At 41.1% G+C, this 26464-nt stretch overlaps 1 protein-coding gene across 1 annotated transcript in view; it reads left to right on the forward strand.

Annotated features, from left to right (window-relative positions):
- FBXW8 (F-box and WD repeat domain containing 8) overlaps window positions 1–26464 on the forward strand; it is a 114308-nt gene that overhangs the window by 54849 nt on the left and 32995 nt on the right. Inside the window, exons 6-7 of the mRNA XM_082852950.1 lie at window positions 11078–11274; window positions 14445–14651. Of these exons, the coding sequence (XP_082709076.1) occupies window positions 11078–11274; window positions 14445–14651 (404 nt within the window). The remainder of the gene's footprint in view (window positions 1–11077; window positions 11275–14444; window positions 14652–26464) is intronic.

Below are 26464 nucleotides of genomic sequence, written 5' to 3' on the forward strand. Positions count from 1 at the left end.
AGCCCCCATATCCCTGTCCCTCAGCTTCAGTAGTTACCAGCACTGCTTTTAAATTACACAGGTTTCTAAATATTATACAGTTAGATCACTCAACATATGAGTGGAGCTATTTTTGAAGACAGACATATTTTCCTGTTAGCAGTAAACAGTAGTTTTAAAAAGAAAAAGAACAAGGAGGCTAAGACTTATTGAATGCTAGTCCTAGCCCAGGCCCTGTGCCGGCCTGATCCAGGAGAAGTGGTGGTGATGTTACGGATTCCTTTGGAGTTTTTTTTTTTTTAAATTTATTTTATTTATTCATTTTTGGCTGCATTGGGTCTTCCCTGCTGCGTGTGGGCTCCCTTTAGTTGCGGCGAGCGGGGGCCACTCCTTGCGGCGGTGCGCGGGCTTCTCATTGTGGTGGGCTCTCCTGTTGCGGAACACGGGCTCTAGGCACACGGGCTTCAGTAGTTGTGTCATGCGGGCTCAGCAGTTGAGGCTCGTGGGCTCTAGAGAGCAGGCTCAGTAGTTGTGGCGCACAGGCTTAGTTGCTCCTTGGCATGTGAAATCTTCCAGGACCAGGGCTCGAACCTATGTCCCCTGCATTGGCAGGCGGACTCCTAACCGCTGCGCCACGAGGGAAGCCCTTTCCTTTGGAGTTTAATTCACTTTAACCCATCAATGAATCGGAAGTAGAATTTGAGTTTTTAATTTAATTTTGTATATCCGTGTTAAATATTAATTATAAAATGTGGATTGTGATTGGGAAAAATAATAAAGATCTCATCACTGATAAAATTAATATTTATAAATATATGTGTACAAATTATAACAAATTGTTTGATGTAGTATTACATGTAGAAAAAACATGTAGTAAAAAAGTGTTCTTTCTCTCCCTACCACTACTGGGTCCTGGTTCCCCCCAGTCACCCCCTCTCTTCTCTAGAGACGTTGACCACTCCCAGTGTCTGATATAGTTTTCCAGATATACTCTATATTGTTTACATCACTTAGTTGTAGCGCAGGAGAAAATTGGCTGGAGTTAGTGGCTGTGTGCACAATGATGTCTTCCTTGCACTGTCTGCCTTCTCTGCATTTCCCCTTATAGAAGAGCTGGTCCAAATTCTTCCCCATCGATCTGTTTTTCCTTTGACTTTGCTAACTGTAAATGCTTCTATTTAGTCACATTGTCATATTCCTACACTATATCACTTGCCTCCTTTTTAATTTACTGTCTCTTTGTTTTTGATTCTTCTTTTTAGAATGTTCTTTCTTTCTGCTTTGAACTTGAGACCACTAAATATATTCATCTTTCCTCCTTCTTGACTCAGTTTCTGCTTTGGTGATCTTATGACTTGTCGTTCCTTTGCTTATGCACTAACCAGTCACTTCATTGGTCCACAAGCCCATTCACATTCCCTTGTCAGTCTGGAATGCAGCTTCCAGAATACTTCATATGTATTGTTTTTCTGCCATAAGCAAGAGAGTTCAGCTTTAGAGTGTTCAGCTGGGATGTTGAGGATGACATGCACAGTGGATGCAGCATCTAGGTGAGAGATAAATTTCATTTAGTTTTTTCTGTTTCAAGACCCTCCATGATTTAGCCCTTCTTTATGTCCCTTGTTTACACTGATTTTAATGTCCTACTGGCCTCTTCTCCCATGAAAGCAGAACTTGTTTTGTCCTCTCAAACTTTACGCCACTTACATCTCTGGCTTACATTTCATAGTGATGTTGTGTAGACTTAATGAGTGAAGAGGTACACGTTCAGTGAGTGCTATGGGTATATTTATTTATTTATTCTAAATGCCCGATTTAATATATGAATCAAACATGAAGAAGCCCAAAGAAATAACCCTTGAAGCATCCTTGAAAATCTCTTAACAACTGGTTTCTTCAACACATGTCTCTTTAACACACAGATTCTTTAACACGTGCCCATGATGCAGATACTTTACGCAACTGGTTACAAGGAGCACCTTACGCTTAGACATGAGACATGCAAGAGGGAAAGCAGTCATTCAGCTGTGGGTGAGAAGCTTCTATATCAATGAACCCCAGTCCCACCAGAAATGTTACTACTGGGACCTGTGCTTGGCTGCCTCCTGACTCTCTCCTCTCCCAGCTCTTCCCACTTTCCCAGCCTGGTCCAAGCTTCATCAGAGCTATTTTTGGTTACTGCATCTCTCTCTCTCTCTCTCTCTCTCTCTCTCTCTCTCTCTCTCTCTCTCTCTCTCTCTCTCTCTCTCTCTCTCTCTCTCTCACTCACACACACACACACACACACACACACACACACACACACACACACACACACACACACACACACACCAGGCCCCCCACAGTAGGCACTCCCATGGCTGCCGTGGGCCAAGGAGAAACTCAGCAGGCAAACCTCCAAATATTTGGGCTGAGAGCAGTGCCTGAAGGGCAAATATCAGGGCCCCTGGACTGGGTGGGGCCCAACTCCATCCTCACCCCATCCTGGGTCAGAAGCATCCCCCCCGCACACACACGCACAGATGCACTTGGCCAGCCTCCTCAGGGCTGGGAGGTGGCCTGCCCTGGGCGCCTGTTTGCTCCAGGTTTACACTGTAGTAAAAGTATGCCTTTTCTCTGTCGGCCAGAGATCTGCAGGATTGGCTTTCTTGCATGGCTCCTCCTCTGACATACAGGGAAGAGCAAGGAACATTTACTGATCACCTACGACCTGTATGGGTGTATTTTAAATTTCTGTTAGGATGCTTTTTCTCATTGCAGAATTTCCTTTGACTCCTCCTTAATTTCTTATAGGCAAGTGTTTATTTACACTTGCCTTGGTGGAAATTGAGATTGCCAGCTGTCTTTATGAATAGTCAACATCACTAAGTGTCTCTGAACTGCAGTTAGTTGATCTTGTCTACTTAGTTATTATGAAGCTGAGACCAAGCCTCAGAGTCAGGTGTTTATTGTGCAAGCTCAAGTGAACAGGAGCTCATGGCTAAAATAAGTTCCGATCAAGAAAGCGCGATGGGACTTCCCTGGTGGCCAGTGGTTAAGAATCCGCCTGCCAATGCAGGGGACATGGGTTCGAGCCCTGGTCCGGGAAGATCCCACATGCTGCAGAGCAACTAAGCCCGTGCGCCACAACTACTGAAGCCCGCGCACGTAGAGCCCGAGCTCCGCAACAAAGGAAGCCACGGCAATGAGAAGCCTGCGCACCGCAAGGAAGAGTAGCGCCCACTCGCCACAACTAGGGAAAGCCCGCACACAGCAGGGAAGACCCAACTCAGCCAAAAGTAAATAATTTAAAAAAAGAAAAAAAGCGCGAAAGACCACAAGACAAATTGTGCAGTTCAATAAGTGACCAGTTTATGACTTTCTAAACTGTTAACCTGTTTTAAATTTAATGGTGCATGAAAAAGATCAGAGGGGAGGGATAATACCAATTGTCTTTTTCCAAAACCAGTTCAGCAGTTATTTACCTTTCAAGCAATTAACATAATTACCATTATGCTAAAAAGCAATTTTGGGAAGTTCTGCCCTGAGCTCTTATGATTCCACTGGGACAGTTTTAGTTGGGACTTATCTTTTTGATGGAAGCCTAATTGCAGTTTTGGCTTTGTGCATGCAAACAGAAGCAGCTAATTGTTTAGGCAAATAGCAGATTAATTTAAATATGCATCCCTAATAAAACAAAAATGGTATCCATTATGGTCCTTGTTCCTATGATGAGGAATATAAATATTCTGTGCAAGTACCATTAGGTGGAGGTCTTAAGGATTGTTGACATTATTTCACAGTGGTAGCACTTTCCTGATATCGAGTAATCTTTACAAAAGCTAACATAAATCAGTTTAAACTCATTTAGATCCCATTTCCACTATGTGCAGTTTCATTACCACACTCTGGCTGGCCTCCTTTGGGAGGTGGAAGGGGCATGCTGCAAACTGGCATGGGTGCCCATCCACAGCTGCTGAGCAGACTTTATGTCTCCTCCAAAGACTGGCCATCGTTACTCATCTCCCCCTTAATGACTGTTCCTAGGCTAGGGTGAACTCAGAGTTCCTGCAGCCCTGGTGCTGCTTGTCAAGGTGGAGGGCCCTGAGCCCAGAGAGCAGTGGGACTGCCAAGCCCTACTCCTGTCTACTTTATTGGGCTGATGGCCCTCACTCATTGTGGTCTTTCGCAGTTTTTGAGAGACCCTTGTTTTTTTTTTTTTTTTTTTTTTTTGCCTGTGTCCTTTTCATTTTTCTCATGAATGAAACAGTATTGTGATCCCAGCACTAGCTCAGAGGTCAGCATCTTTTATGCAGCCATTGAGGTTTTGTCATGGAGAAAGACAGACACCTGGTCTCCTTTCAGCTTTCCGGGTATGGGTGTCAGCTCCAGCTCTGAGGGTTATTTATGCCTGGTTCAGGGAATGATGGCAATGACCTGTTTACTAAGTCACTACTGAGGAGCCACACAGAAGCTCCCTTTGCGTTTGCCGAGAAGTTTTCTCTTGTTTCACCTTGGCCTAGCATACAGGATAAGGGTGGTAGATACCTTTTGGAGTGTCTCCTTGCTCTGAAGCCCCTCTAGAGGTAGACATATTCATAGAATTTGAGTTGGTCTTTTGACGTCAGCTGAGTAGACAAGGATGGGGACCCCAGGCCTGGGGGCAGCTGATTCATGTTCTTGGCTGAACCATTTGGGCGGCAGACTTTCAGTCTCAATTGTGTGCTTGGAGTAGAAGACCCTGTGAAGTGGGGAATAGAGAAAGCTGCTTTGTGTAGAGAGGGGGGGATGCACAGTTACAGAGAGAAGCAGAGGCAAGATGTATGGTGCAACAAGAAACGTACTACCTTGATCTGAATGTTTTCCTACTTCCGGTTCTGATCCCTTTTACTGTCCAGCTGTATTTCCTGCCCTTGGGTTCCATGAAATAGCCTTGTTCCTTTTCAGCCTGTTTCCTTTTGTATTTAAACCAGTTTCAGTGGATTTGTTTCTTACAACCAAATGTTCCATTGCTAAAACATAAGACAAACATTCAGCAAACCTTTATTGATGTTCAGCCACTTTCAGTACTGTGAAGTCACTCCGTAGGAAATGTAGCAGAAAAAGGACACAATCCTGCCACTTCAGAAATCCACCCAATACTAGGAGCCAAATCCATATTAGTGCTGTGTCTGCAATATGATAAAACTTGGCCTTTCAAATGAATTTACATCAAATTTTTAAAATCATCACCTGTTTGGGAAGGAAATTTATTTGGCTCTGATAGGTATTGACTACTATTGTGCAATGTATGTGGACCCAGTTCAACTTGAAATGTCTGCGTAAGTTAGCTGCTCCTTTTTGGGAATCTTAAAATAGTTTGACAATAGGACTTATCCATTTTAAGCTTAGCCATTGTCCCATTGCAGTTTGTGTATATATCTTTTATATTTTTGTTATATTTTCGTGACTATAACATGTCTTTCTGCAGTGAGAATTTTGTGAGAACAGAGATCATATCCCTCCTGTATGCCCCCAAACAAGATGCTTGGTGATGCCACTAGAATGTCAGCTCCATGCGGTCAGGGACTTTTTTGTTTTATTTTGTCTTGTTCACTGCAGTTTCCCCAGTGCTTAGAAAGGCAGGGGCTCAAATACGTGTTGAATGTATTGTTGCATTAACTCCTTTTTGGCTAAATATTGGTTAACATGGATAATAATCCTCTACAATATTATAAAACATTCTTATAATTCAAGTATTCACTGTTCAAGCCCCTGCAGTTTTGAGGTTGTAAAAGTAGCATGATATAAACTATATTAACTAATAAAATGACCTTTTATAAAATTAGCTTTCACTCAAGCATCCGTCCTGTTAGCTGCTGTGTCTGTTCCTGCTCACCTTGCCCATATGTCTTGGGGTCAAATATCCAACAATACAGTTGCAAAGTGAAATTGCACATCTTGCAAAAGCTGCAGGATTTAATAATGTTAAAAGTGGTAAGGGGAAGAGCAGTAGAAGTGGTAATTACATGGGTAAATATAAATGGCTTTTTTTGTTACTTCTCTTTAAAAGACAATTGCCTGCCTATGCAAAAATAATAACAATGTATGTGGGGTTTATAACATACAGTAGAAATAAAAAGTGTGGCAACAATAGCAGAGAGGCTGGGAGGGAGGAAATGGAAGTGCGCTGCTTCACTGTCTGTGAAGTGGTGTAATATCGCTTGAAGGTAGACTGGTAGTTACAGATGTGTGCTAAAGACCTAAAGCAACAACTAAAATAAACACAAAGAGTTTTGGCTAATAAACCAACAAAGGAATTAAAAGGAAATAAACACATAATTAATCCAAATACTCAGTCCAAAAGAAGGCAGAAAAAGGGGGAAAGGAAGCAAAGAACAAATGGGACAGATAGAAAACAAGCGGCAAAATGGTAGATTAAACCCATCCTTACCGATAATCACATTAAAGATAAGTAGTCTAAATACCCCAGTTAAAAGCAAGATCAGTTAAATGCCATCTACAAGAAACCCACTTTAGATATAAAGACAACACAAAGTGAAAGGACAGAAAAACACATAGCATGCTAACACTAACCGAAAGAAAGTTGGAGTGACTATATCAATATCAAAGTGGATTTCAGAGCAAAGAACATAACACAAAGAGGGAAATTTCATGTAATACAGGGTCACTTCATCAAGAGGACACAACAGTCCTAAATGTTAATGCACCTAAAAGTGATCTTGGAGGACTGTGCAAACGATAGTGGCACTGATGACAAGTGAGGATCTGGCCGAGTTACACACTTAATAGCTGCAGTAGAGAAAACAGACAAAGATCATGACACAACAGGCATTCAGAAGAGAAGGAGGTGACCATTAAATAGATGGCACCCAGAGTATATTTTCTAAAAAGACCCTTCTTAGAATAGCTCTGCAACCTTGTGGTAAAGGGGATTTTGTTGCATACAATTCTGTTGGGGAAATGAAGCCAACAAAACCAGTACTTGATTAGTAATGAAAAAATGTGTTTATAGATAAACTCCATGTGTGCTTCGAGTGAGCTGTGGTTGAATAACTTCCACACTTGGCAGAACACAGGTTAAGTTTATGTCAGTTACTCATGGACTCATGGTTATTTCATGCACTTGTAAATGCAGCCGCTCATCCTGCACTTTCTTTTTTTTTTTTGGCGGTACGCGGCCCTCTCACTGTTGTGGCCTCTCCCGTTGTGGAGCGCAGGCTCAGCGGCCATGGCTCACGGGCGCAGCCACTCCACAGCACGTGGGATCTTCCCGGACCGGGGCACGAACCCGTGTCCCCTGCATCGGCAGGCGGACTCTCAACCACTGTGCCACCAGGGAAGCCCTCATCCTGCACTTTCTAGCTAACTTCCAGCCCAGCCACTTCACGTACCAAGTGGCTTTGGACCAGTTGTTGAACCACTCAGAGCTTCTGTTTCTTCTGTTTTGTCAAACGAAGATAATGATGCTCTTCCCAAGATGGAAGTTAGTGCTGAAGGAGAGGAGACAAGTGATTGAACAGTCAGAGGCTTCATGCAATAGTGGTTGCTTTACTGTTTTATTGTAATGTCTGCAAACAAATGCAGTGCAGGCCTATTTGGAAGAGGCACATCCTGGAATGTGCCTGTCTCCTATTTAATGTGTAGAGTCATTGGCATTTTTTGCAGTGTATCTGCTTCTTCTGAGTCAAAATGGATAGAATTAGCTAAAATATTTGCCAGAGGAATGTGTTGTGGAGCCTTCTGCAATCTGCTTATCCCCCAAGTTTATCATAATTCTTAGAAGAGTGCGCTGTTTTACGTCTGAAGCAACATTTAACTTGAAGAAAGCTCTGCTTTTGTTTGTAATCACCTACTTAGCCTACTGACAGTTTGAGAGGCTTGCAAAGCAACCCACAAGTATTGTTTTCTTCTGACTCAATGTATTTATTTAGTGATGAATGATACCTTATGGTAAGATCCTAAGTTCAAAGCATTTACTGTTTAAGGACAAAGTACAAGACAAGAAAAATGGGAAGAGGGATTGCAAAAAGATGAGAAGTGAAAGCTTTATTTTAGAAAGTTGTAGGAAATAGGACTGGATTTATGGATGGGCAGTAGAGAGGAGATTAGTGTTATTAATTGATTAAATATGTTCTATAACATGGCAGGCACTATAGAATACATAAAAATGTAGAAATGCTTGGTCTGTCTCCAGTATTTTGTGTGGTTTATCTCCTTTAATCTGCCCAACAGTCCTGTGTAATGGGTAATGTTACCTTCAGTTTTACAGGTGAAAAAACAGGCTCTCAGCTTTAAGTAACTTGCCCAAGGCCTTCAGCTAGCAAGCAGCGGAGCTGGATTTGAACTCAAACAACCACAGACTGTGTTATCTGCACACAATTATTTTCAGTGATTTTTGAAAAATAAAATCAGTTGGAATTGGAACAGGACATTATCCAGCATGATGCAGAAAGTAATTATTTTCTTGAATAAAGCTTTGTGGGTAAAAAGGTAGCTTAGTGGATGGGAGTGGTAATAAGAAATTATTTGGCAAGAAAAGAATAAGTGGCCCTCCAAATACAGAAAAATTTATATTTCTGATAGAAAAGTGTAAGTTCCTGCAGACAGCTGGTTCTCAAACTTGGGCATATATCCCAGAGTTTGCTGCCCGAGAACCTGCATTTCTAATAAGCCCCCAAGTGTTGCTGATGCTGCTTGTCCAGGGTCTACACTTGGATATCATTGCTGTAGACAGTTTGAGAAGGGTGGAGACACAGCCAGTGTGTGGAAGAGGAATTCATCCATGGGGAGCAACATTCAGGGGGCTGGGGAGAAGGGTGTATAGTATGTGGGTAAATCGTGGTGTTTTTTTTTTTTTTTTTTTTGACTGCTCCACCCATGCATCTTGCAGGATCTTAGTTCCCCGACCAGGGATTGAACCCGGGCCACCGGCAGTGGAAGCGTGGAGTCCTAACCACTGGACTGCCAGGGAATTCCTTAAATCATGGTTTTTAACAAGTCTGGAATAGTCAAGCTCGTGTTTTAGACTATACAAAATAAAACATCTCTGCTAACTGTGGCTAAAAGAAGGTGGTGGTGAGGAGGGATGTAAAATACTTATAAGAACCTCTTAGAATGTGGGTTAGTGGCTGTTTTCGGATGTTGCTAGTGTCTAGATCAGTGCCTGGCATATAAAAAGTGCTCAATAATAATTCCTTGCATGTTACTTCACCTCTTAGAATGGCTATCATCAAAGACAAGAGATAGCAAATGGTGAGGGTGTGGAGAAAAGGGAGCCCTCATGCAGTGTTAGTGGGCATGTAAACTGGTGCAGCCACTGTGGAAAACAGTATGGAGTTTCCTCAAAGAATTAACAGTAGAACTACCATGTGATCCAGCGATTTGACTTCTGGGTATATATCTGAAAGAAATGAAACCACTATGTTGAAGAGATATCTGCACCCTCGTGTTCACTCACAATAGCCAAGACATGGAAACAACCTAAGTGTCCGTTGACAGATGAGTGGATAAGGAAGATGTGGTGTATGTATACAGTGGAACACTACTCAGCCATAACCAAGGAGGAAATCCTGCTATTTGCAGGAACATAGATGGATCTTGAGGGCATTATGCTAAGTGAGATAAGAGGAAAAAACAAGTGCGATCTCATTTATATGTGGAATCTTAAAAAAAAAAAGAAGAACCTCATAGAAACAGAGATCAGATTTGTGGTTGCCAGGGGTAGAGGAATTGGTTGAAGGTGGTCAAAAGGTACAAACTACCAGTTATAAAATAAATAAGTTCTGGGGATGTAATGTACAGCATGATGACGATAGGTAATAATACTGTATTGTATATTTGAAAGTTGCTGAGAGAATAGATCTTAAAAGTTCTCATTATAAGGAAAAGGACATTTGTAACTATGTGAGGTGATGTTAACTAAACTTATTGTGGTAATCATTTCACAGTATATACATATATCAAATCATTCTGTTGTACACCTTAAGCTTATATAATGTTCTGTGTCAATTATATTTTAACAAAACTAGAAAAAAATTATCTGTTGCATAGACAAATAAGGGAATGAATTAAGAACTCCATATGTTAAAACTACTGAACAATTATGTCCTCCCATTCTTCTTAGATCTCTCATAAAAGCATTTTTTAAAAATTTATCTTTTTGGCAAGGATAATTTTGGGGAAATTTTTCAGAATATACAAGGGGATGTTATAGTAAATTTCTCTCCTACTCTTGTCCCTTTTCCCTGATTTCTTTCCTTAGAGGCCTTAACAATTCTTAACAATTTCTTTTTCATTGTTAAGTTTCTTAAGTATCCTTCCAGGATACTCTGTGTATACATTTGTGTGTATGTATGCTTGTACATTTTTTAAAATGCAAAAGTAACATAGCATACTATACCACTATTCTGTCCTTCCTTTTTTCATTTAACAGTATATTTTGTTGATCATTTTATATAGCTCATGTATAAGGCTGACTCTTTTAATTGCTTATTTTATTTAAATTCCAAACTATGGAGATACCATTATTTAAGTATTTCTCTATTGGTGGACATTTAGGTAGCTTCCAATCTTTTGACATAATTTAAAACGTAGTAACAACAACAACAAAAAAAAACGTAGTAACTATCTTATATACATTTGTGATTTGGTAGATATTATCAAATTGCCTCCAGAGTTAGTTGAAATAGTTCACATTCCTATGAACAATTTAAGAGAAAGCCTGTTTCCCCATATCCTCAAAAACAAAACGTTTTATGAAATTTTTTGTCTTTGTCAATTTGATTGGTGAAAAATAGTATCCTATTTTAGTTTTTATTTTTCTAATTGTGAGTGAATTTTTATATTTTTTAAATGTTTATATGTCAACTGCATTTCTTTTTCTGTGAACACCATAGCACACTCCTGTCCTTTGCTCACTTTTCAGTTGCTTTTTTCTTATTGAATCTTAGAAGCTCTTTATATATTAAGGAAATAGGCTCTTTGTTATATGTAATGCAGATTTTTTTTACCAATTTATTATTTATCTTTTATATTTTCTTTATGTTGCATGATTATTTTATAATTGTGCATACTAAATGAATTTAAAATTGTTACCTGAATTTTTTTTTCTACATAGGATTTCTTAATATTTGGGATCTAAGGACTGGAAGGTATCCTATTCATCGTTTTGAGCATGATGCAAGAATACAAGCACTAGCCCTCAGCCAGGAAGATGCAACTGTTGCCACAGCTTCTGCTTTTGATGTCGTAATGTTACGCCCCAATGAGGAGGGATATTGGCAAATAGCTGCAGAATTTGAAGTTCAGAAACTGGTGAGCTTTTAGTCTGGTCATTTTATTTTTCATTCTTAGAATCTCTGGGTCTGATATAAACAGATAGTAATGATGTTGGCAGTGCTCATTCACTCAGGGCTTTCTGTGGGCCTCATGTCCATAAATCTCACAACAGCCTTGCAAAATAAGTAGTTGTATTTTCCTCATTTACCAAGCAGCCAATAAAATCTTAGAGCAGTGAATTGACTTGCCCCTGATAAGAAGTTGTGATTCTGACCTCAAGGCTGACATCGGGGTTGCAGTTTCTCATCACTGTGGTCCTCAGCCTTCTTCATATTAACAGAACGTTCACCCCTGGAAATCTGAGATCAGGATCTGGCCTAATACATAAGTGAAGATGAGTTCAGTGGTACCATCGCAGGCTACATGGGAAAGAAAGTTTCCATCCTACACTTTCTCCATCCAAAGATTTTCTCACTTGGCATTAAGGGTAACTCTTGAGTATAGATTCAAGTCAGTGTTAATCGGGTAGCCGTGTTCCATGACGTCATGTGTGAAGCTCAGTTAACCTTATGAGTTCATTACATAGAGCCTGTTTCTGAGTTCACTTGTACATGAGCCTCAACATTTGCATGGTGGGAGATGATTTGGTGGTAAGAAGGAAGAGCTGAAATCTGTCTATGCTGAATTTGGATTTAATTTTAAAGCAAACTTGATTTTGGCACTGGTGGGGGAGTGAACAGAAAAGCCAACGCTGAATAATGAATTGATGGCCTGACCTGGAACAAATCCTGTTCCTCTCCCTTTTCCCCTGGTGAAAATCTTGTTAGACGTGAATAACTAAAAAGCCATGGCATCACTGCTTCACCTCTGTAAGCTGCTTGTGCCTTTAATGCTGAGCCTCTGCGGTTCTACTGTAGTGTTCTCAAAACTGCCTGATGCTGTCTTCTTCTCTTGGGGTTTTATTAGAAAAATGTGAAAGTACCATATTTCTGTCTGTTCTCAAAACTACATAGTGCTTGTTATTTGGTTTCTGCCTAAAGAACACTGTAGATCAACAATAGCTATATGAACTCAGACAATTACTTGAGACGTGAGTCCCTTCAGAAAGTGCAAATCCGGCCTTGGCAATAAGGTGGCATCCTGGCATCGACCAGAAGCTTTCTGAAGTTGTTTACAGTTCCCAGAAGATGGCACAACCGCAGTCAGTCTGAGCCTCTTGGTCTATCACACATCCAGCATGAAGGTGAATTAAAAGGCTAGACTGAGGATGTTGATTTTAAGAAAGCAAGAAGTGATTTTTAGGATGGGGGAGAGAGGAATGAAGCAGCCGTTGCTGGAGCCCTGTGTTATAACGCTCTTTATGTGTTATTTCTCACCCTGGATGAGGGCTGGCCACAGAATGTACTGTCTCTGGAAAAGGCAGCCCCTGGCCCGGGCTGCTGGGCCATCTTTGTCTTCCTCAGATAGGCTCCCTGGATCACAGTGGCTGTGTTCCCAGGTGGTAATACTGGCCTAGAACAGCTGTCCTTCGCGATGGGCCCTCGGCTGGGGATGTGGGGCCACTACTCACACTGTGGGTCCTCAGGGCTAGCAGAGCCACCCAGATGTTTACTCTCTCGAGCGCTTCTGGACAGTTCTCAGGATTCAGGTCTTTGAACTCGTTTGGCTTCTTGTCAGGGACCATGGATTTTCATAATCACATAGGTGGCTTACCTTCTGCTTCTGTACTCTCAGAATTTACTCAGGGAGGTGAAAACCCGATGTAAACTGCACTCAGGGGAAGCATGCCACTTAACGAACATAGGAAAGCAAGTTACTCTTAAAGGCAGCTCCTCATACCTACGCAGATTAGAGAAAGTAGTAGCAGTGATGCGGCTGGAGGACTGTGTGGCATAAAAGTGCTTGCAGTAGCCTTCCTACCCTAGGATGGCACTGAAACCGGGAGAAAGTAGATAACTCGGGTGCTTTTAACCTTTTAGGAACACATTTTTGCTATTTGCACAAATGTTAAAATGTGATTTCGGGGCTTCCCTGGTGGCGCAGTGGTTGAGAGTCCGCCTGCTGATGCAGGGGACGCGGGTTCGTGCCCCGGTCCGGGAAGATCCCACATGTCGCTGAGCGGCTAGGCCCGTAAGCCATGGCCGCTGAGCCTGCGCATCCGGAGCCTGTGCTCCGCAACGGGAGAGGCCACAACAGTGAGAGGCCTGCGTACCACAAAAATAAATAAATAAAATGTGATTTTGGCTAATCTGGAACTGAGTGAATTTTATGTTATTTATTCAGTTTCTTGTGAAAAAAATAAAAACTTTTATTTTTGAATAGTTATTCTAGCCTCGTGGTTCAGAATTTAAAAAAACACAATAAAGTTTACAGTGAGAATCTCCTTTCCACTCTGTCCCACAACTCATTTCCCTCCCTGAAGGCAGCCGTTGTTAGTTAGATTTGTGCACGTATAAGACAAGCGTGTCACAGGCTTCCTCTGCCCCACCTTTACACATAGTAGCACACTGTGAATCCTGTTACCTTGTTTTTTTCCCCCAAATTTATCTTAGAAGTGACCCCGTTTGTATGAGTTTATAAAGGTTGTCTTCCTGCTTTTTTCTGTGACCACATGGTATTCCAATACATGGATGTACTGTAAGTTATTTAATTAGTCCCTTAGTAAGGCATGTTTAGGGTTTTCTAGCTTTTAGCTATGACCAAATAGTGCTACAGCAAATAATGTTGTACACAGTCGTTTTGCATAAATGTGCGTTTATTTGTAAATAAATTCCTAGAAGTGACTTGCTGTGTCAGAGCCTATGCTCATCTGACATTGTGTTAAGTGTTCCCAGATTTTGGACCAGATTACATCCCACCAACCTTAATGGGATCCATAAATGTGGTTGTCCCCTCTCCACTTCCAGCCCAATGTCTTATCAGACTAATTGATCTTTACTGATATGACAGATGAAAATGCTATCTTGGTGAATTTTCACCTTTTATTTCTCTTGTTAGGAGTGTGTTGTGTTTCTTTTACGATGAGCATCTTTTCATTTGTGTAGGAGCTGTGTTTCACTTCCTGTGAACTGGCCCTTGGCCCATCTTTTTCTGTTGGGTTGCTGGTCTTCTCATTGATGTGTAGGAGGAATTGTGTATTTTTGAGCAAGTCAGGATGAATTGTAGGCGAGACCTGAAGGACTAAAATGACTCTTATTCTTTAACAGGTTGACTACCTTGAAATAGTTCCAGATACTGGAAGGTATCCTGTGGCCGTAGCCACTGCTGGAGATCTGGTATACCTGCTAAAAGCCGAAGACTCTGCCAGAACCCTCCATTATGTCTACGGGCAGCCTGTCACATGTCTAGATGTCTCCTCCAACCAGGCTGCTTTTGGTGTGAAGAGTCTGGGATGGGTGTACGAAGGAAACAAGGTACAAAAATAGCAAGATGTGCAATTAACAAAAGAGAACATGGATTTTATTTTTTTAAAGGCAATTTAAAAATTAAAGATCTCTAATATATTTTTAAAAGATATGTTCAGGCAATATGTATCAGCCTGGTTAAAAAAAATTCAGGTAGTTCAAAATGATATAAGTAATTGTTTTCTTTCTCTTCCTTTCCCCCAGCCCTACTCCACAGAAGAAACTATTAACGGTTTTTAGGTATCCATCTAGAAAATTTTAATGCATATATAGGTACATTTATACACTAAAAAACATACCTTTGTTGAAATGAGATCATAGTGTACATACTGTTCTGTGCCCAACGTTTTTATTCAGTAATGTACCCTGGAGAGCATTCCATGTGAGCTCCCTCTCCCTAGAATTCCAGCGATGCTTACAACCCGTAGTCTGCTTAACCAGTCTCCTCACTAGTGGGCATTTAGGTTGCTTTCTCTGTTTGGGCTGTTATAGACAGCGCTACAGTGTGTGTTGCAACTTGTAAATCTCTAGGATAAATTGCTAGCAATTATGTTGCTTGGTCAGAGGGTTGATGGACATTGCCAAGTTGCCGTCTAAAAAGGTTGCATCAAAATTTATATTCTTATCCACAGTTTGTAAAAGTGTCTCTGATACTCTTTCAGCCAGAAACAAGGAGATAAGTTTTTAATTGAAATTCTTTGCATGATGACTCAATTTCATCACTACTTAGTATTTTACCATCCTGACTGCAGGCCAAGTACTTAGTCTTAAAGCTGACTTACAGAACTCTTTCTCTTGCAGTGGAATCGGGGGAGAGGGATACAGGTTCGTTGTATTTTGCTTTTCCTCCAGTTTGCTGGGTCTTGACCCTGCTGGCAGTGGGTGTAACCCTGGGAAGGAACTACTCTGAGTCAGCAGCTCCTCTGACGACGTCCTTCTCCCAAGGAAGGAGGCCCTTTTCACGTAGCAGTGTTGTGAACGGGAAAAGAGCCAGTCTCTGGATGCACACCGTCTGCGTTCCAGCTGCAGGCCTACCACCTGCTACCCTGTGTGACCTTAAACAGGTTGCTTGACCCTCATTATGCCTCAGTTCCCTCATTTGTAAAAGGGAGTTCATAATGGTACCTACTTCACAGAATTGTAGGATTAAATGAAAACATATGTGTAAAGCTTTAAGCATAGTACCTGGCATTGGAGTTAACGATCACTGTGTGCTTCCTGTTCTTTCTAGCTCTCATAGTTTGAGTCTAGCCTCTGGTTGTGATATTTACATCTTGTTTCTCCTGTGCAGCCACCTGTAAGGTCAAGTCTCACCTATCTAGGTGTTCACTGGTTTTGCAACATGGACTCCAATTATATGTGCTTCACCCAGGAAGCTAGATGAAGCCGTAGAAACTACATGTGGCTTAGTTTAGTCGCACTTGAGAAGGGACCTCTTTGTGCTCAAGCTGGCCTGCTTCGCTGGAGCATAGTCAGCATATCTTAGCTGGAAAGTCTGTGATGAAGTCATTCCTGTGTTTTGTCTTCCCAGGACGTGGGGGGAAAGGGACAGCAGTTGGTTTCCTAAGGCAGTTTCCTTTCTTGGCCTTCGAAAACACTTTCTTTTCTGATCCCTGGTGAGCTCATTTGATGAGAGGAGAGAGACTGTTTGCTTTCTAATTTTTCATCCATCATGCTTTCAAGTTTCAGTTATCTCACTTATTTCTCGAGTTCTCAATGTAGTGAGGTGATAGTTTATTTAATCCTAGCCTGGTTTAAATTTTTCATATTTTTAATAAACTTTTCACCTGACAGGTTCTATTTCTCTGACTTACCTGAGTGGATCTGTTTCTATAGTGATACAGTTGCAGTGGATATATTTGAGAAACCAGTTAAAGGGATAGCTCAGCACAAAATTAGATTGGAAAAAAAAAAATAGACTGGGAGCATCCTTTAGGTGTTGATGTAAGTAAGCACTTTTTTGGATGCCTCTCAATATTTCCAACCCAATTAAAAAGCATTAATTATAAGAATTAGCTGATTCTTATGTTAATTTGATAAAAATTCATTATTAAAAGTTTATAGTCCCTCTAATAACTTGTTAGCGGGTAGTTTTCATTGGTGTTTTAAAATTAAGGGTGGAAGTAAATTTGCTACAAGAATGTGTTTAAGTGCCTCTTTGAAATCTGACAGTAGCATTTAGTCATGCAAGTATTTTGAGTACACCAGCAAACCTTCAAACACTTGTGTGGGTGGAGGGGTTGTTGTTAGTAGTGCTGGTGGGAACTGCATTGAGATGCTTTTCCAACATGAACGCCACCCAGTTGAACGTGAGGGAAGCCAAGCTTTAACTGTGAAACTTTCCTTATTTTTGCAGAGGTAGGACTTTCTGTCTGATTATGTTTAATGGATTTTCTGCTTCCTCAGAAAAACCAACATTTCTGTGTGAATTAAGCCATGTAATGGGTGGCTCTGTGAGATTTTAGTAGCATCCTGCCACCCCATAATGTACTGTCATAATTCTTCAGTCTTATGTGCAGGCTCTGTGTCACCTTGCTTGTGAGCTCCACGCTTTGGTCCTGTCGGTCTCCATCCGGCCTGGCAGCACGTTTTACTAGGTTGGTATGAGACTGGGAGCAGTAGACTTTGCCTGGAGCTGTGTCCACGTGAGGGTTTGTGTCTGTGCGTCTGGGCCTGTATGTTTAGAATTCAGATGAAGGCTTTATGAGAACACAGAGTCTGGTTTATCTTCCTTTGTACCTGATACAGAACTGGGGGTTAGCTAGAGTCCACTGTTGATTAACTGTGATAAAAGCAGACATGAAGTTCAAATGTTGGTAATAGAATTTTAGTCAGGAACTGAAATTTCCCTGACCTGTAGGAGTATTTCAGCAGTGTTACTTTTGTTTACTTGGAAAATGTCTTTACACCATATGATGATCACATTAGCATTTTATAGACACCACAGCTGTCTGAGCATCAGTCATAATGGTTCAGACTCATCCATTCACATATCTAATAGCCAGCCTGTCATGTATTTATCACAGAGAGTTACAGAGCACCAGTTGTGTCCTGGCATCGGAGCATTAAAACAACATTGTGCACAGATTTCAGCAGACGGGTATTTGTCAAGTAACTTAGCTCTGTTAGTAAACATACTTAGTTTTCTAAGGAAATGAAACCAAGTAACTTAGCAGGAGTTTATCCATTTAATCTTAAGAAAAGGCTTGTGAATACAGCTGGTTCAGTCATTTCCAGCTCTGGTAGGAAGGCTCAGAGAAGGTGTTAGTGCTCTAACATTAGGGGCCACGCTTGGGTTTGCCAGCATGTTCTTTCTTTGGCCACGTAAAGTTGTAGGAAAAAAAAGGCTATTATCTATTTGCACTCTTTCTTAAAAGAGCAGATCTTTAAACATCTTTTTAAAAAAAAAAGTATTTTTTGACTAGGTAATGCATTCACCTGATTCAGAAATCAAAAGATATGAAAGGAAGGGTGTGCAGTGGGATGCCTCCTTCCCCCTCTTTTCAACCTGCCACCCAGTTTCTCTTCCTGGAGCAGCTAAATCAGTGTTGCCAGTGTCTTGCACATCCTTCCAGAGATTTTTTATGCATATGTAAGCAAATTGTCCATACATGCCCTCAATCCCCTCTTTCTAAAAAATATAAATAGTAAAATACTCTATTTTTGTCCTGCCTCTTGCTTTTTTGTGCAACAGACTCTTAGAGATCATTTCATCATTTCTTATAACATAATAAAGAACTTCCTGGTAGGTTTTTTTATTTTTTGCAATTTTATGATATTGCACCTTGTAGTTGTACCTTAAGTAATTCTGCGCCCCTACCCCCTGTTGATGGATGTTAGCTTGCTCCCAGTCTTTTGCTGTTGTGACCAACACTTGGTCCACATGAATGTATTTGTAGGATTAGTTCCTCAAAGTAAAGACTTGCTGGGTCAGAGGGTGCTGTGCCTTCATGATTTTGATAGCTTGTTGCCCTCTATAGTAGGTGTTCCTTGGAAAGTGGAGGATGGCAGTGCATCCCATTCTCCTAGCAGTTCCTTAACATCTTTCCTCTCACAGGCTTTACAGAAGGGTCACAACAAAATGAGGCCAGAAGGAATAAACAGAGCTCCGTCTGGTCCTGCCTTCGTTTAAGTTATTTTGTAGCTCTCTGCTTTGAGGATGAATGACCTCATCTAGAATCACATGCTTTACCTAGAATCAGTGCAGTGGGACTGACAGCCTTATCAGACCACCATTAGGGTGGACAGAGCTACAGCACACACTGATATGTGCCCCTTCTCGGCGTGTTTGCTACCATTTGAGGGAGAACCCATGGTTCTTTAAAGACAGTAGGCTCATCTGCCTCTTTTTTGTAAAATGAGGAGGGTTGGACATGTGACTTTTGGTCTCCTGTCCAGCACCCACATTCCTTGATTCTTTTTTTTTTAAATTAATTAATTTATTTATTGGCTGCGTTGGGTCTTCGTTGCTGTGTGCAGGCTTTCTCTAGTTGGGGTGAGCGGGGGCTACTCCTTGTTGTGGTGCGCGGGCTTCTCATTGTCGTGGCTTCTCTTACTGCGGAGCATGGGCTCTAGGTGCGTAGGCTTCAGTTGTGGCACGTGGGCTCAGTAGTTGTGGCTTGCGGGCTCTAGAGCTCAGGCTCAGTAGTTGTGGCGCATGGGCTTAGTTGCTCCGTGGCATGTGGGATCTTCCTCAGGCCAGGGCTCGAACCTGTGTCCCTTGCATTGGCAGGCAGATTCTTAACCACTGCGCCACCAGGGAAGCCCCCTTGATTCTTTAAGCAGTTAGGTGGTTTAAACTTTTTCCTTTCCCTGTGGAGTCGTGTTGAGCTGGTCTGTCCTTGGAGGCTAGTTGGGGGCTGAGGGTTTCTGAAATGGATTGAGGAACCCATTGCTCTCCTGTTACTTCTCTAACAGGATCTCCTAAGGGCCATGCTTATTGCTGGCAGGAATGATTGGGCAGGAAATTGTTTGGTACTTTTTCATCAATTCCTGTGTCTTTCTGGGCAAGGGGTATGTGGTGAGAAGGGCTGCTTGAATGTCTTTTACTTTTAGATGAAAATGGACTCTTAAGTGTTGACGTTGCATTCTTGGGTTCTCACACTTCAGTGGCATAAATGATCTTAAAGGTAGTCGTTGCTAAGTGGCACATGATTGTAAAAGAAAACAAATGGAATAGCAGTTACTCTGGCCTCATCTCTTCATCATGTTGCAGGGCAAAGATCAGTGTCAACTCTCTTAATGTGGCCCTTTGTGCCCAAATAGCCCTTTAAAATTTGTTTTTAGTCTCATACTTCCTGAATCTGTCAAAAATACTTCCACCCATGAAAATGTTTTTATGATGCTAATCATCTTTATTAATTCTTCTGCTGCCTGAATTAAATTTTGCTCTCAGAGGTGGAGGGTTAGGAGATAGAATTGCCTCATTTAAGAGCATTATGTTGACGATGAGTCTCATGCCTCATAAAGGAAGAGAGAGACCCACTTACAGCTCTCAGCATCATTCTGTGTATTTGGACATATTTCCTAATTTAGTTCTGAAGTGCTTGGCATTCGGTGGCAGATTGTATTTAGCAGCACGTGGCACGCATCCTAATCAGGGTGACGTGAGTGAAGTAATCCAGGAGGCTGGGGTGTGTTTGACAAGGACACTGGCTTGGCGCTGCTGCCTCAGCTTACATCACGCTGGAAAATAATTGCTAATGTCTCTTAGGATAATCATTCCCTGTACGCGGACGTGAAAAGACTCTGGATTGGTTATTGCACTCGTCACAAGTTGAAATACCTGTCTGGAAGAGCCTTTGGGATCAAAGGCTCATGGATTCTGGCACCATTCTCCATACCTACACCAGAATATGAAATCCATCTTTCCTTTTTTTCAAGGTTCCATTCCAGAGGAGAACTAAAAACTGTATTTTACAAGCAGGATGAATAATTTGAAATTGAAAGTTCACAAAGTAAATAAGTATCTCATTTCCTCTTCACTTTCACCTTAAACCTTTAACATTTTTCATATTTATTTACTTTCTGCTTGGAAAAGTTTAAGAAAATAATAGCTCTTGGAGACCAGTTTTCTGGGTTGTTGAGTGATGTTGACTACCAAAGGGTCCACTTTTGTTGCTAACATTGCTGTCATTGTGAACAACTGCTTACTGAACACACACTATTTGCTGGATATCTGACCGTGCTGCAAACAGGGACGTCTCAAACGTGACATCCACGTCGGGGCTTACCTCCTCGTGGGCTTTAACAGCAACTTAGTGATACAGAGGTGGTTTTCTCCATGTTGAGATGGACATGAGGTCGTAGGGAGACCTTCACGGTTAATTTGCTGAATTCCAAAGTACTGGAAAGTTATACAGGTAAATACGTAGATGAGGATTGAATATTCATATGCATTTTGTACATGTTTTAATATTAAAATGTATCAGTGGTAAGAGATTGGTTCAAGGTGGCAGAGTAGAAGGACGTGCGCTCACTCCCTCTTGGGAGAGCACCGGAATCACAACTAACTGCTGAAGAGTCATCAACAGGAAGACACTGGAACTCACCAAAAAGATACCCCACATCCAAAGACAAAGGAGAAGCCGCAATGAGATGGTAGGAGGGGCGCAATCACAATAAAATCAAGTCCCATAACCGCTGGGTGGGTGACTCACAAACTGGAGAACATTTATACCACAGAAGTCCACCCACTGGAGTGAAGGTTATGAGGCCCATGTCAGGCTTCCCAACCTGGGGGTCCGGCAACGGGAGGAGGAATTCCCAGAGAATCAGACTGTGAAGGCTAGCAGGATTTGATTGCAGGACTTCAACATGACTGGGGGAAACAGAGACTGCACTCTTGGAGGGCACACACAAAATAGTGTGTGTGTCAGGACCCAGGGGGAAGGAGCAGTGACCCCCATAGGAGACTGAACCAGACCCACCTGCTGGTATTGGGGGGTCTCCTGCAGAGTTGGGGGGGTGGCTGTGGCTCACCACGGGGACAAGGACACTGGCAGCAGAAGTTCTGGGAAGTACTCCTTGCCGTGAGCCCTCCTGCAGTCTGCCATTAACCCCACCAAAGAGCCTGTAGGCTCCATTGCTGGGTCATCTCAGGCCAAACAACCAGCAGGGAGGGAACTCAGCCCCACCCATCCGCAAACAATCAGATTAAAGTTTTACTGAGCTCTTCCCACCAGAGCAACACCCAGCTCTACCCACCACCATTCTCTCCCATCAGGAAGCTGGCAGAAGCCTCTTAGATAGCCTCATCCACCAGAGGGCAGAGAGCAGAAGCAAGAAGAACTACAATCCTGCAGCCTGTGGAACGAAAACTGCATTCACAGAAAGATAGACAAGATGAAAAGGCAGAGGGCTATGTACCAGATGAAGGAACAAGATAAAACCCCAGAAAAACAACTAAATGAAGTGGAGACAGGCAACCTTCCAGAAAAAGAAGTGAGAATAATGATAGTGAAGATGATCCAGGACCTCAGAAAAAGAATGGAGGCAAAGATCAAGAAGATGCAAGAAATGTTTAACAAAGACCTAGAAGAATTAAAGAACAAACAGAGATGAACAATACAATAATTGAAATGAAAAATACACTGGAAGGAATCAGTAGCAGAATATCTGAGGCATAAGAACGGATAAGTGACCTGGAAGACAGAATGGTGAAATTCACTGCCGTGAAACAGAATAAAGAGAAAAGAATGAAAAGACAGCCTAAGAGACCTCTGAGACAAAATTAAATGCACCAACGTTCGCGTTATAGGGGTTCCGGAAGGAGAAGAGAGAGAGAAAGGACTCGAGAAAGTATTTGAAGAGATTACAGTTGAAAACTTCCCTAACATGGGAAAGGAAATAGCCACCCAAGTCCAGGAAGGAAGCAAAACCCAAGGAGAAACACGCCAAGACACAGAGTAATCAAATTGACAAAAAGCCAAAGAAAAATTATTAAAAGCAACAAGGGAAAAATGACAAGTAACACACAAGGGAACTCCCATAAGGTTAACAGCTGATTTCTCAGCAGAAACTCTACAAGCCAGAAGGGAGTGGCATGACATATTTAAAGTGATGAAAGGGAAGAACCTACAACCAAGATTACTCTACCCGGCAAGGATTTCATTCAGATTCGAGGGAGAAATCAAAAGCTTTACAGACAAGCAAAAGCTAAGAGAATTCAGCACCACCAAACCAGCTCTACAGCAAATGCTAAAGGAACTTCTCTAAGTGGGAAACACAAGAAGAAAAAGACCTACAAAAACAAACCCAAAACATTAAGAAAATGGTCATAGGAACATACATATCAATAATTACCTTAAACGTGAATGGATTAAATTCTCCAACCAAAAGACACAGGCTTGCTGAATGGATACAAAACCAAGACCCATATATATGCTGTCTACAAGAGACCCACTTCAGACCTAGGGACACATACAGACTGAAAGTGAGGGGATGGGAAAACATATTCCATGCAAATGGAAATCACAAGAAAGCTGGAGTAGCAATGCTCATATCACATAAAATAGACTTTAAAATAAAGAATGTCACAAGAGACAAGGAAGGACACTACATAATGATCAAGGGATCAATGCAAGAAGATATAACAATTATAAATATATATGCACCAACATAGGTGCACCTCAATGCATAAGGCAACTGCTAACAGCTATAAAAGAGGAAATTGACAGTAACACAATAATAGTGGGGGACTTTAACACCTCACTTTTACACCAATGGACAGATCATCCAGAGAAAATTAATAAGGAAACACAAGCTTTAAATGACACAATAGACCAGATAGATTTAATTGGTATTTGTAGGACATTCCATCCGAAAACAGCAGATTACACTTTCTTCTCTAAGTGCACACGGAACATTCTCCAGGATAGGTCACATCTTGGGTCACAAATCAAGCCTTGATAAATTTAGGAAAATTGAAATCATATCAAGCATCTTTTCTGACTACAATGCTATGAGATTAAAAATCAATTACAGGGGGAAAAAATGTAGAAAACACAAACACATGGAGGCTAAACAATATGTTACTAAATAACCAAGAGATCACTGAAGAAATCAAAGAGGAAATCAAAAGAGTAATACTGAGAGGCAAATGACAACAAAAACACAACGATCCAAAACCTATGGGATGCAGCAAAAGCAGTTCTAAGAGGGAAGTTTATAGCAATACAACCTCACGAAAGAAGAAAAATGTCAAACAATCTCCACTCACACCTAAAGGAACTAGAGAAAGAAAAACAAACAAAACCCAAAGTTAGTAGGAGGAAAGAAATCATAAAGATCAGAGCAGAAATAAATGAAATAGAAACAAAGAAAACAATAGCAAAGATCAATAAAACTAAAAGCTGGTTCTTTGAGAAGATAAACAAAATTGATAAAGCATTAGCCAGACTCATTAAGAAAAAGAGGGAGAGGACTCAAATCAATAAAATTAGAAATGAAAGTTACAACAGACACTGCAGAAATACAAAGCATCCTAAGAGACTACTGCAAGCAAGTCTATGCCAATAAAATGGACAACCTGGAAGAAATGGACAAATTCTTAGAAAGGTATAACCTTCCAAGACTAAACTAGGAAGAAACAGAAAATATGAACAGACCAATCACAAGTAATGAAATTGAAACTGTGATTAAAAATCTTCCAGCAAACAAAAGTCCAGGACCAGATGGCTTCACAGGTGAATTCTATGAAACATGTAGAGAAGAACTAACACCCATCCTTCTCAAACTCTTTAAAAAATTGCAGAGGAAGGAACACTCCCAAACTCATTCTATGAGGCCACCATCACCCTGATACCAAAACCAGAGATACTACAAAAAGAGAAAATTACAGACCAATACCACCGATGAATATAGATGCAAAAATCCTCAACAAAATCCTAGCAAACAGAATCCAACACCACATTAAAAGGATCATACACCATGATCAAGTGGGATTTATCCCAGGGATGCAAGGATTCTTCAACATACGCAAATCAGTGTGATACACCACATTAACAGATTGAAGAAGAAAAACCATATGATCATCTCAATAGATGCAGAAAAGCTTTTGACAAAATTCAACACTCTTTCATGATAAAAACTCTCCAGAAAGTGGGCATAGAGGGAACCTACCTCAACATAATAAAGGCCACATACGACAAACCCACAGCAAACATCCTTCTCAATGGTGAAAAACTGAAATCATTTCCTCTAAGATCAGAAATAGGACAAGGATGTGCACTCTGGCCACTATTAGTCAACAAAGTTTTGGAAGTCCTAGCCATGGCAATCAGAGAAGAAAAAGAAATAAGAGGAATACAAATTGGAAAAGAAGTAAAACTGTCACTGTTTGCAGATGACATGATACTATACATAGAGAATCCTAAAGATGCCACCAGAGAACTACGAGAGCTAATCAATGAATTTGGTAAAGTAGTAGGATACAAAATTAATGCACAGAAATCTCTTGCATTCCTATATACTAACATGAAAGATCAGAAAGAGAAATTAAGGAAACAATCCCATTCGCCATTGCAACAAAAAGAATAAAATACCTAGGAGTAAACCCACCTAAGGAGGTAAAAGACCTGTACTCAGAAAACTATAAGACACTGATGAAAGAAATCAAAGATGACACAGATGGAGAGATGTACCATGTTCTTGGATCAGAACAATCAATATTGTGAAAATAACTATACTACCCAAAGCAATCTACAGATTCAATGCAATCCCTATCAAATTACCAATGGCAGTTTTTACAGAACTAGAACAAAAAAATCTTAAAATTTGTGTGGAGACACAAAAGACCCCAAATAGCCAAAGCAGTCTTGAGGGAAAAAAACGGAGCTGGAGGAATCAGACTCCCTGACTTTAGACTGTACTACAAAGCTACAGTAATGAAGACAATATGGTCCTGGCATGAAAACAGAAATATAGATCAGTGGGACAGGATAGAAAGCCCAGAGATAAACCCACACACCTATAGTCAACTAATCTATGACACAAAGGAGGCAAGGATATACAATGGAGAAAAGACAGTGTCTTCAATAAGTGGTGCTGGGAAAACTGGACAGCTACGTGTAAAAGAATGAAATTAGAACACTCCCTAACACCATACACAAAAATAAACTCAGAGTGGATTAAAGACCTAAATGTAAGGCCAGACACTATCAAACTCTTAGAGGAAAACATAGGCAGAACACTGTATGACATAAATCACAGCAAGATCCTTTTTGACCCACCTGCTAGAGAAATGGAAATAAAAACAAAAATAAACAAATGGGACCTAATGAAACTTAAAAGCTTTTGCACAGCAAAGGAAACTATAAACAAGATGAAAAGAGAACCCTCAGAATGGGAGAAAATGTTTGCAAACGAATCAATGGACAAAGGACTAATCTCCAAAATATACAAACAGCTCATGAAGCTCAATATTAAAAAAAGAAACAACCCAGTGAAAAAATGGGCAGAAGACCTAAATAGACATTTCTCCAAAGAAGACATACAGATGGCCAAGAGGCACATTGAAAACTGCTCAACATCGCTATTAGAGAAATGTAAATCAAAACTGCAATGAGGTATCACCTCACACTGGTTAGAATGGGCATCTTCAGAAAATCTACAAACAAATGCTGGAGAGGGTGTGGAGAAAAGGGAACCCTCTTTCACTGTTAGTCGGAATGTAAATCGATAACAGCCACTATGGAGAACAGTCTGGAGGTTCCTTAAAAAAGTAAAAATAGAAGATACCATATGACCCAGCAGTCCCACTACTGGGCATATACCCAGAGAAAACCATAATTCAAAAAGACACATGCACCCCAATGTTCACT

This window comes from Leucopleurus acutus, assembly GCF_964270905.1.
Source record: "Leucopleurus acutus genome assembly, chromosome: 13".
In the NCBI taxonomy this organism is placed as follows: Eukaryota; Metazoa; Chordata; class Mammalia; order Artiodactyla; family Delphinidae; genus Leucopleurus; species Leucopleurus acutus.